Source organism: Pongo abelii, chromosome 2 (genome assembly GCF_028885655.2).
Source record: "Pongo abelii isolate AG06213 chromosome 2, NHGRI_mPonAbe1-v2.0_pri, whole genome shotgun sequence".
NCBI lineage: Eukaryota > Metazoa > Chordata > Mammalia > Primates > Hominidae > Pongo > Pongo abelii.
The window spans coordinates 200,855,632-200,867,464 of NC_085928.1; the positions used below are offsets into that span (position 1 = coordinate 200,855,632).

At 32.5% G+C, this 11,833-nt stretch overlaps 1 protein-coding gene across 1 annotated transcript; it reads right to left on the reverse strand.

Moving 5' to 3' along the window:
* Positions 1–782: 782 nt before the first annotated feature.
* Positions 783–11,622, reverse strand: GMNC (geminin coiled-coil domain containing). The gene is made up of 5 exons (XM_063722393.1): positions 11,512–11,622; positions 9,651–9,825; positions 7,893–7,981; positions 6,752–6,868; positions 783–3,931 (listed from the first exon to the last, which is right to left on the reverse strand). Exons 1-5 carry the CDS (start codon positions 11,512–11,514, stop codon positions 3,311–3,313), a joined length of 1,005 nt encoding a protein of 334 aa, XP_063578463.1. The 5' UTR covers positions 11,515–11,622; the 3' UTR covers positions 783–3,310.
* Positions 11,623–11,833: the final 211 nt, after the last annotated feature.

Sequence of the window (11,833 nt, forward strand, 5' to 3'; positions counted from 1 at the left end):
AATATGAAAAATAAGTTGAAAAACATACTCACATTATATATTTGTAGCTTGAAAAACAATTCTATTTGGTTTAGTGAAATATAAAGAAAAATATCAGAATATAATATTTAATCTTATGTGAATCTTTTGGTAAACTGAAACACAGGTAAAATTATATACCCTGACCTTACAAGCAAGATGTAATATTTATCAAAAACTTATCACTGGATATATTAACTCTATACTTTTCTCCACATCTATGCTACAGGTGAGTTGTTAAATCCATTTGTCATACTTTCTTTAAAAAAGTCATTTTCTTGAATTAAATCAAATAGATAATTTTTTCCATTAATTCATATTGTTCCTTTTCCTCAAATTTTTCAAACTTATAGTTTAGCATCACTGAAGTCTTAAATAATCTCATTTATTTAACATCACCTTCATAGCTGAAGCTTAACAACATCCTTTTTTTCCAGATACTAGTGAGATACGAGTATGATTTATTTTTCAGATGATCAGAGGACATTGGAAAATTTAACAAATTGATACTGTATTCTAATTTTTATATGTGGCTAGTTAAGAGAGTAGTGTACCCAGAAGGCACTGGACTCTCAGCCACTTAACATTTGAAAGCCTCATTAATGTGCCCTAGAGAAGGGGAAAGAACCATCAAGCCCTAAATGCTGAAGACATTAGTCTGGACATAGACACCATACAAAGAAGTGCAAATACACAGGATTATGGTCACAAACCAGGAGAAGAATATCTGCTATTAGGGAATGTTAAGCATGGTGTAAAAATAGTTATCACAATCACAAAACACTTAGTTTTTATTTCCCACTATAGCTTAAAATATTAACTGTGGTTTACTAGAGAGACATGGTAAAGCCATAGAAGTAAAACATATACTCAGGTGAAAGAAATTTTTAATTCTCAAACATGAACAAAATAATTTTCTATACATAATTTAAATGGATATTAAATATTTATGGACATGATTTCAAAAACATGTGGTAATTGTCTTCCATAATATCATCCATGATATAAGCCAGGAAAACATCACATTTTATCCCAAATGTTCTGTAATATCTTTAAACTGGGCCAAAATTAAGTTTCATTTAAAAGCTATCAAAAGCTATGACATTTTATGTGGTTTTGTTTTATATACCAAATGCATCGTGCTAAGCCTGGGTGTATCCTCATGGCACTTAACACATGATAAGGCACACAAAGAATGCAAAATAAATATTTGTTAACTGATACATTTCCTTTACAGCTTGATTATTAGACATTCAAAATTACTTATATTACTTTTTCAATTCCTAGTGTCATAAAGTACAATAATTCGAATTCTTAAATCTCTTATTCTAAAAAGAGACAAATTTCACCAACCAGGGGCACAGACACCAGAATGTAAAAGGCACAGTTATTTATTTTATTTTGTTTTTTAGAAAATGGAATGTGATCTACTTATTAAAGTACTCCAGAGAGTAATATTAATTACTATATTGGATTTTCTTCATAAATTATTTTTAAAAGTGAGTGGTAGCAAAACTTTATAAAACAGACCTTTTGCTTACATCACCAAAATAAAGCAACAACCAAACAGAAACAACAATGAAAGGCATGTCTTTGTTACAAAGAATCCTAACCAACACAGTTGACCTACGAGATATTCATTGTGCAAGATGACTTATCGAGATGTGGAAAAGAGAAAAATAAGAACAGGTTTCAACATGAAAGATTTCATCATTAATTGAAATTTGTCCAAAAAACACAGGTGCACATGAAGGATGTGCAAATTATTCTGGGAATGATAGGGGTCTTGAGAGATGGGGAAGAAGAAAACTAGCACAATCACTGAAAATATATTGTTTCAAATTTAGAAATATGAAGTCCTTGATGGCAATATTTATATGCAATCTATCCACACTTATTTAAAAATTAATACGTATCTAGTTTTAGATGCAGATTATTCTTACACAGTTAGACTGAGTTAACTGCAAAATGGGCTCTAGAAACAGAGTACTGTGATGAGAGAAATGATTTCTAATGTTAACTTCAAATGACTTATGTTTTTGAATTTTATTAATTGTACATAAAGTTTACCCTACATAATACTTGCAGTGCCTATCTAAAGACTTCTCTTTAGTTTCTTCAGTGACCTGAAACTGCCATGTTGGAGTAAATCCGATAGGACCCAACCTCAATTCATAGAATATTAGTAATGATCTAGTCCAACTTCGGTATTCTACAGCTGGGAAACTGAACCTTCACAAAAGGGAAGTCGTTTTCTCAAAGTCATAGCAGATGAGTAACTCTAAGTCTCTTGATGGTGGCCACAGTGTCTAAATTGCTTGTATTTTCTCACCATCACATAGCATAGTGCCTGGTACAAAGTAGGCATTAGGTATTCTACAGATATCTTGGGTGGACTGATCAATGAAAAAATGAATATGTGAATGAATGAATGAATGAGACAATGGCTGAGCTAGGTTAGTCTATTTTCAGCAATAGGAGTTTGTCACCATCTGGGTAGTTGCAGATGATGACTAATTCTGTTACCACAGTCCCTCAAAATGTTCTTCTTGGAGTCATGTTGGTTAAAGAAATGATGCTGGGTACATATAGAAGCTGATACATCATGAGGCATTTAAAAATAATTTAAATTCCTTGTAATTTTAAAATTTATCTGTGATATTGATTATTAGTGGAGTTACAGTTGTTTTAAGAGACTTTGTCAATGCCACCATGGGGCACTGAACTTTTTGAACTGCCATGAACATAGCACTACACACATCTATATTATGTCTTCAGGAGTAGTGGTGATGGACAAAGACACTTGTTCCTGCCCCACCCTCAGCTATTTGAACATGCAGTAGCAAGTACTTGAAGCAAAAATAGGGCTCATTCTAAAGGCAGTTTTCATAAATGACAAAGGGAGAAAAGTAAAAGGGCTGTGAATATTTCAACTACTTAAAAGAGGAAAATCTGTTAAACTGGTTATAATTGGAAAAATGTATCTAGGTCTTAAAGGAATATAGAAGTAAGTGGGAAATACCTTATCAAGTATAGGGCAAAGAGAGGACGTCAATAGCAGGTATTGGTGTGTAAACAAGTCAAATTTAGGTGAAACAAGCGCGGACATGTTTCATTATGGATTCTTGGAAGCCATTCCCTGCAGATTTAAGTGGGTAATTGAGAGTGACATTTAAAGTGGCAGGAGACAGTCTAAGCAACAGCTTCTGTGTTCCACATAGTCAAATTCAAGTGCAAGAAAGGTCTTTGTAAACAGAGTTCATGGCAGTGCTTTGTGATAAAAGAGGGGTCACTAAGACTGCTTAGGGACCCAGGTAAACTTCCAGCCTCCCTCCTCATCTCGACGCACAAAGGCTTGTCCCTGGTGGAAGGAATGAGTTTTCACATTACAATGAGGGCTCAGGGATGTGGAAAATGCCATCTCTGTCTTGTTGGGTGACACATTAGCAGTATAGTAAGGAAGAGTTTTCAGCCCCACTGGGGGATTTGAAAGTTGAGAAAGGATGTGGAAATCTTCTCCATGAGTGGCAGTGCTGTGCAAGGGGGTTGTTCTGTCACCTCTATAGTCAATTGGCATATCCTCTCTGGGGATATTTTTATAATCAACTGCATCATCCGGAAACTGGGAAAATGTGCTGGCGACTCTTCTGGGATGAGATGCGAGGGCACTGTAGTTAGCTGATAAGGTGTCATCGATAGTGTCAAGGTCTTTTAACCCAAGTGTTTGAAGGACCCAGGGATCCACAGGGGGCCCAGCTTGTTCTTCACAGTTAGCAAATTCATTAGAGAGGTTTCTTTTGGCATTTTTGGGATGGGGAATCTCAGCAGGAGAGTATCTTTGCTCTTTGGATTTTCTCTTCCCCTTCCTGAATTTTCCATATGCTTTGGAGAACTCATCAGATGAGAGCAATTTCTAGGGAAGTGATATTTGAAAGTTACACTTTTTTCATATATTTACTAGTTAACTAAATTATTTCAAAAAAATGCTTAAATTTCTTTTCACACAAAAGTAAGATGGATTGGATTAGCTTGTTTGTAAAGTAAAATCTGTGATGACAAGTTACTGCCTAAAAACTCTAAATCATATTTTTTACTCAATTGTTTTAAATGTTGAAAGGACCAGATGATATTTTTAAGATTTCAGCACAGGCAAGTTATTATTAATATAACAATAATAGCACTATCATTTATTGTTATCATTTGTAAATAAACTATCATTTATTTATAAATATACTTATATTTATTTATAAATATGTATAAATATACTTATATTTATTTATAAATATGTATAAATATACTTATATTTATTTATAAATATGTATAAATATACTTATATTTATTTATAAATATGTATAAATATACTTATATTTATTTATAAATATGTATAAATGTACTTATATTTATTTATAAATATGTATAAATGTACTTATATTTATAAATATGTATAAATGTACTTATATTTATAAATATGTATAAATGTACTTATATTTATTTATAAATATGTATAAATGTACTTATATTTATTTATAAATATGTATAAATAAAAATATTTATTTATACATATTTATAAATAAAAATATTTATCAGTATGTATAAATAAAAATATTTATTTATACATATATAAATAAATATATTTATATATGTATAAATAAATATATTTATACATATGTATAAATAAATATATTTATACATATGTATAAATAAATATATTTATACATATGTATAAATAAAAATATTTCTTTATAAATATAAATATAAATTTATATTTATAAATTTAAACAAATTTATATATTTAAATAAATTTAAATAAAAATACATACAAATGTATTTATACATATAAATATATAAAAATATAAATATTTATAAATAGATAAAAATAGTTATTAATATTTATAAATAATACTTATATAATTTATAAATAATATTTATAAATAATACTTATATAATTTATAAATAATATTTATAAATTATACTTATATAATTTATAAATAATATTTATAAATAATACTTATATAATTTATAAATAATATCTATATAATTTATTAATATTTATAAATTTATATAAGTAAATATTCATAAATTTATATGAATAAATGTTTATAAATAAATATAAATATTTATATTTATATAAATTTTATTTATATTGTATAATATATATAATATTATAATATAATATATAATATAATAATATAATATATATAATATTATATAATATAATGATATAATGTATATAATATTATATAAGATAATAATATAATATAATATAATATAATAATATAATATAATATAATATAATAATATTATATTATATATAATATAATAATATTATATTATATATAATATAATATTATTATATTATATATAATATAATCTGATATTATGTAATATTATATAATAATTATAATATAATAAATTATATTTATAAAAATATTTATATAAATATAAATATTTATATTTATTTATAAAAAATATTATTTATACATAATATATTTATCATTTATAAATGAACTATCATTTACTACAATTTATAAATCACTGATTACATGTATTATCTAATTGGATATAGAAGTTATTAAAATCTTCATTAATGAGGAAACTAAAGCACAGACATATTAATGACTTGCTGAGAATGATTTAGCTTGGATGTAAACCTAAGCCACCCATATCTACACAGATCCTCTGATTAAACACTATACAACACTTCTTCTTCTTATTTCATTAACTTTCAAAGCACTTCTGATATATATTATTATATTATTCTAAATATTGGAAAATTATTAAGACCGACAGATAAAACTGCCTAGTTATTATCACTTAATAATATAATAAATGTCCTTTTATGGAATGGTGGCTGGAGTTAGGAGCCCAGGCAAATAACCAAGATGTATTCTCTTTTTAACAAAGGCAACTGAATTGTAAAGAAATCAAATCTAGTGTCTTCTATTCTCTGAACTGTTCTATTTAGTAAGAGTAGCAAGAAGCATCATCAATTTAGATAAAATAATATCAAATAATGTAGCTTATCTAGAAGTATGGAAAAGATTGATGATGAAAGCATTAATGATAACATAATGGCAAATAGATAATAAAAAACTGAAAGGCAAAGAATTGAGCATGAACAAAAAAAGACTATAGGCAAGTTATTTATCCTTGAGTTAGAAATAGCTCATTTTAAAAGTGGAGAAAAAATGTGAATTAAATGATAATGTAATTGTGTATGCCTAATTGCCTAATGTAATTTGTAAATGCCAAATCAAGAGATTTGGGCTCAGGCAATATTCACAGCATTTTAGATCTAGCAGAATTTTTAAAAGATATTTTAGACCATCCATTACAGATGAAGTGAGGATCTAAGTAAGAATGATTTGCCTAAAGTCAAACAGATCATTAAAAGAATTGAGTGTCTTTTAGATCTGCTTCCCATACCAGCATTCCATCCATCTAATTCTCCCTTTTGATTAACACTGATTGTCTCAGCAACCCCCATCCTCGACTAGCATTTGATTTTTAAGCAACTTCTTTTGTAATATAAGACTGACATCTGCAATCTAGGTACTTCAGAGAAATGATCGATAAAAATTCTTGTGAAAGTGCTGTATTTCCTTAAGAAAAACCACCCGTCTTATAAATGCATATCAAGATACACTGTTTAATCCAGGAGTTTTACATAAATCATTTCCTTTCTCAAATCACTGCTTTGTTCTTATAAAGTAGATACATACATCATACATACCTTGGCCTTTTCTTCAAGACATTTAACCAAAGCAGAATTCAGGTATTGTCTGAGGTGATTATTCTCTTCGTGTAACCTAGCGAGTTCTTCTTCCTTCTGCACCAGGGTGTCTTGCAGCTACAAAAAGCAGACAGTGGTGAAGGCTGCTCCAATATATTGACTCTGTAAACTTATAATAATGCCACTGCTCCTTAACTGCCTTAAACCTGATGATTGTTTGTTGTATGAGCACAAGCACAGGGAGGCCTCATCCTGAGAGGCCTAAATTAAATCTACATACCCCTAATGCCTAGTTTTTCAGCTTTGTGCTCTGAATGTTCATTCATTGCAAAGCGTTTGGAGAGATTATAATAGACTTTTAAAATTGTAAGCACAAGGGAATCAGGTAGATATGAAGGAAAATGAGCTGCATGCAACTGTTTAAATATAGAAAATGATGTTTAGGAAGATGTTGCTGGACTCCTTCCTTGCACTTTTAAATAAATAAATAAAAAATAGAGGTGGGTCAGCTTTTTTTCAGCCTCAAATTGACCTGTCTGTATGTCCACTAGATTAAATTAAATATAGAAAATGATGTTTAGGAAGATTTTGCTGGACTCCTCCCTTGCATATTTAAATAAATAAATAAATAAAAACAGAGGTGCGTTGGCTTCTTTCAGCCTCAGATTGACCTGTCTGTACGTCCACTAGATTAAGTTATCCTTCAGAGGCAAAACAACATGAAAAAAGCAATCTTAGGAAAATATTTTATAATCATTATCTCTTCTCCAAGTATTAGTTATGCTTATGGTTTAAATTTACTGTCACACTCATTATTATATCATTTGATCTTTTCAAATGCCCTCTGAGATAGGCAGTACAAGGTTTACAATTCCATAAATGAGGACAAGGAAAAGGATTGACGGTCATACGGCTAAAATGTGTAAAGTGAGAGCTTGACTGCAGGCTTTTCTAGAGTGTCTTGGTTGTTTTTCTTTTCTCTGACATTGATCATCTAACTTTGATCTCTGTGGACACACCAGTCACTTTGGTTCTAAACTGAGTCAGCATGAATTTCAAAAGGGAAAAGAAGCAAGATATTAACAGAGGGGAATGGACCACACAGAACGTGACCAGTCTCGATGTTCTGACTTACACATACCTGCTTATTTCTGTAGAGCTGAGAGGAAAGCTGAGCCTCTTCCCATGAGCACAAGTCCGGAAGAGGAAAATTTGAGTCACTGAATGATTCTGTGAAAATACAAATAGATGACTGAGAAAATAATCTTGTAGTTTCTGTGTAATAAAGAAACTTATCAAATCAAATCAGAAAGTTTAATAGGTTCAATTATTTTTCTTAAACAGCTATTGCTGCCATATGGGCAAACAAGACATTTAAAATTTTTTAGAAAAGGCAAGCAAGCTGTGAGAGACAAATATTTATACACTGTATGACATAGCAGTTAAAGAGGTAATTTTTTTTAAGCAGTAAGGGGTCACATTCTTGCCTAATATATGTATTCCTGATGGATAAATTAATAAAGACTGTCCAGTCTTTGTCATTAATTTATGCAAATACTTATTGATCTCCCCGCAAACTCGGCATAACATTGCAATTCCATTACGTTTTTCTAGTTTTTATCTTATTTTCTAAGCTTTAGCACTTGATAATATACTGTTTGGCTCTATAATTAAATTCTAATATGTAATGCTACTAGCTTCTCTGCCTGTCTGCCTGCCTGTTTTAATCTAACGGACTGTATTTATTTGGAATTTTATGTGGTAGCACTTTCTACTTTAAAACAATTTGGACCTTGCTTCTTTGAAGATCTTAATGAAAATCTCAAAACTGTGCCCAGACCTTATCTGTTCCAACTGTTCTAATCTGTATATTTGATAAATGTTTTTTCAAAGTGCCTTTTCCCCTCATATTTGACAGTCAGCTCTATCTGTCAGTAAAAAACTATGGTTGGGCATACTAACCGGGTCTACTTTTACTTTCTTTTCTTCATCTAGTACAGTTTAGACTCTTGTCCTTCTCTGGTTATACTGTTGATACTGAAATATTTTTGATTAAAGTGAAATGATGAGTAAGGAGATAGGAATAAAATGGCATAAGTAGTTTGGGTTCACGTTCTTGGGCATTTTGTTTTTACTGTTGCTTGTAGTGGAAAGCTAATATTCAACAACGTCCTCCCTGACATTTAAGTGTGCTTTTAATATTTGGGGTTCCTTTGTTTGTGTCTTTTAAAAAAATAAAACAAATCATGTAGCAGAACCAACAGTATGGATATTTAATTCTGGGGTGTCTGAGAATTCTTTAAGAAACTTGAGTGTTTCACACAGACGTTTCTTTAATATTTATAAATACTGCTCATATGCCACAGATCAAAATTAATATCTCATTTTACATCAATGCTATACTTCTCTCCAAAGTTGAAGCTTTTTTTGTGTGTAAAAGGGAATCCTTTTTCTACTTCTAACACACTATCCATGGAACTTCCTCTATGAAATAAAAATTAAGTTAGTATTTCTTGCTTTTCTCTCAAATTCAGGGAAACTTTCCTGAATTCCAAAAGAAGCGTTCCAACTGGTATCCTCATTCCAAAGACATTCTGCTGGTGTGTTGTTTATAAAACTTTGATCCAGACTCACACTCCCTCAGTGAGACAGGACTCTCCAAGAACTGTAAATTGTAGGCAGAAATACATGCTATCCAGTGGGCAAGGTAAAGAATCCCATTTTCACTATTTGGCAAGTGTAAAGCAGCAGGCTTTATGACTAAAAATCAGGAGTCCTTGGGTTTACTTAAATTTTCCACATCGTCCCTTATTCTAGAGTCCTAGCCCATGATGCTCCTCAGCCACGGGTATGGAAAAGAGCTCCAGATCTATCAGGGAAGCAGAAGAGCAGAACTTACCCTGTGCCTGTGGTGCTTGTTGGAGCTCTCTGTTGTCCAGGAGACCAGCAGCCCAGAAAGAGACCCAAGTCTCCGTGGAAACGTCAACACTAGATTCTGACGTTGTAGTGGAATACGGGCAATTATAGCTCTGGCCTCCTACAAAGTACTGGTCTTGGCAAGGCAGAATGGTGTTCTGTGAAATTCAGTATGGGGGGAGTGAGGGGTCCCAAAAGATGGGGTGATGGAGATTTAGAAGGGAGAAAGGGTGGGAGAAATACCGAAATTACATGCAGTGAAATATAAAGAAAAAAAATCAGAAAAGGTGTTAAGTATAGATCCATATTAATTTTGGGGTGGTCAAATTATAATTACTATAAGGGAATGAGTTTCTTGGTTTACCCAGAATTTCCCTTAGGCCCTCTGAGCAAAAGAGCAGACTAGCATTGAATGGCTGAAATTTGTACATATCCAGGAGGATTCTCTTTTACAACGTCCAACCCATCTAATAGTCTACCCAGATCTAAATAAAGGGAATTCTACTTAATGATTCAAAACCATAAGAACTATTTGGTTCTTTCTGCAAATACCTTAATTATATTTCTAAAACTCCGGAAGGACAAAGAACGCAGAATGCTAAAGCTGAAATGGATATGACATAATATAGACTAACCTCTTCATTTTTGTTTCTGAATCATACTTGCCTCATTCCTTCCTTTTTTCTCTCTCTGACCTAACATACTGCTGGCTCATAGTCTATCTATCTATCTATCTATCTATCTATCTATCTATCTATCTATCTATCTATCTCTGTCCCAGAGATAATTAAAACATTTTGCTCCCAACACTAAGCACAGGAGCATAAAGTTGCTCCAAGTAAACGTATAATCAAAGCTGAAAGAAGTTCGTTAGCAAAGACAGCAAGCTCTAGTTCTGTCCATCACTAGGACTCAATGCCCCTCCAAATTATCTTGCCACTAACTGGCATGTATTCTCCACTGTGTTCTGATCCAGTGAACACTCTCCTGCCCTCCTCTTCTTGAACCTCAAACACACAGTCTTTCCAAATGTCCAGGCAGGGGCAGGTATGCAGCCTTCCTGGGTTAATTTGTACAACACCAAATTTAAATTATTTGTCAATGTTTAATCAGGTAAAAGCCATTCATTTTAGCAGAGCCCAGCTTTGGAAAAACTCTTCTTGACTACTACAGGGCTTCTTTGGGCATAACAGACAGAAAACAAATTAGAAGAAAAAAGAGAAAAAAAAGTTGAGTCAATTCAATCGCACTTTGTTAATGTTCTCGGTAAATTAAGTTTTGAAAAATTCCAGTTCTGAAGCAAGTCCAGCTTGGGCAGTGCAGACCAAAGACATTCAGCCAAGAGTTTATCAAGTGCATTTTTCTTTTATTTTAAAAGCATGTTTGCAGACTCCTTCCCTGAGATTTTTTTTTGTTGTTTTTTTTTTTTTTTTTTTTTTTTTTTTTTTTTTTTTTTTTGGAATCAGAGCTAAGCTATTATGCAATTGATACCTGAGAAGAAAACAGACTCCAAATATCCCTAGACAAGTTCATGTCCAAGTGTTTGCAAATATATGCATAATCTAGAGGAAGAGGTAGAATGAAAAGTGAGTGCAGGTGGAGGGGGAAGTTGGGGAGAAAGTAAGGAAAGTATTAATAACAGAGAGAGAGAGAGAGAGAGGGTGAGAGAGAGAGAAAGCAGGTAGAGGAAACTGAAAGAGAGGGCAGCAGAGAGGATCTGTTTTAATTGGCGGGTACCTGAGAAGTCTTGCTCCCAAAGTGGAATAAATTCTAAATGCAAAGCTCATTAACTTTCAGAGACCCGAGTTTGCCAGCGGACTAGCTAACGCCAGTTCCTCACTTACCATCTTGCAGTGGAAGAAAGCGCTGCAGAAACTGAGCCCACTCAATTTTTCAGTAACACCAGTGGGAGCTTTAAATGAGACTGAGGGGAGGAGCTAGGAGAGGCGAGTTCTAATCTGCGGGAGCTCCCGGTGACGCCCAGAGCTCCCGGCGAGCGCCGCTCTCTGATTTGGTAAGAGGCTGTCAAACTGGTGACGTGAGCCAGGAGTCACCCAGCAGAAGACAAAGTCACTCGAGCTCTGGGCGACCCCCGCGCCGGGATCAGGGACCTGCCGATCTGGCCACCGGCCGTGGAGCAAAGGCAGGACCTCCGGCCCTCCCGCT

Coding starts and splice junctions, on each gene's coding strand:
- GMNC (XM_063722393.1), bottom strand. Junction 7,982..9,650: donor ACAAGCACCACAGGCACAGG/GTAAGTTCTGCT, acceptor GTATTTTCACAG/AATCATTCAGTGACTCAAAT. Junction 3,932..6,751: donor GTCTTGAAGAAAAGGCCAAG/GTATGTATGATG, acceptor TCACTTCCCTAG/AAATTGCTCTCATCTGATGA.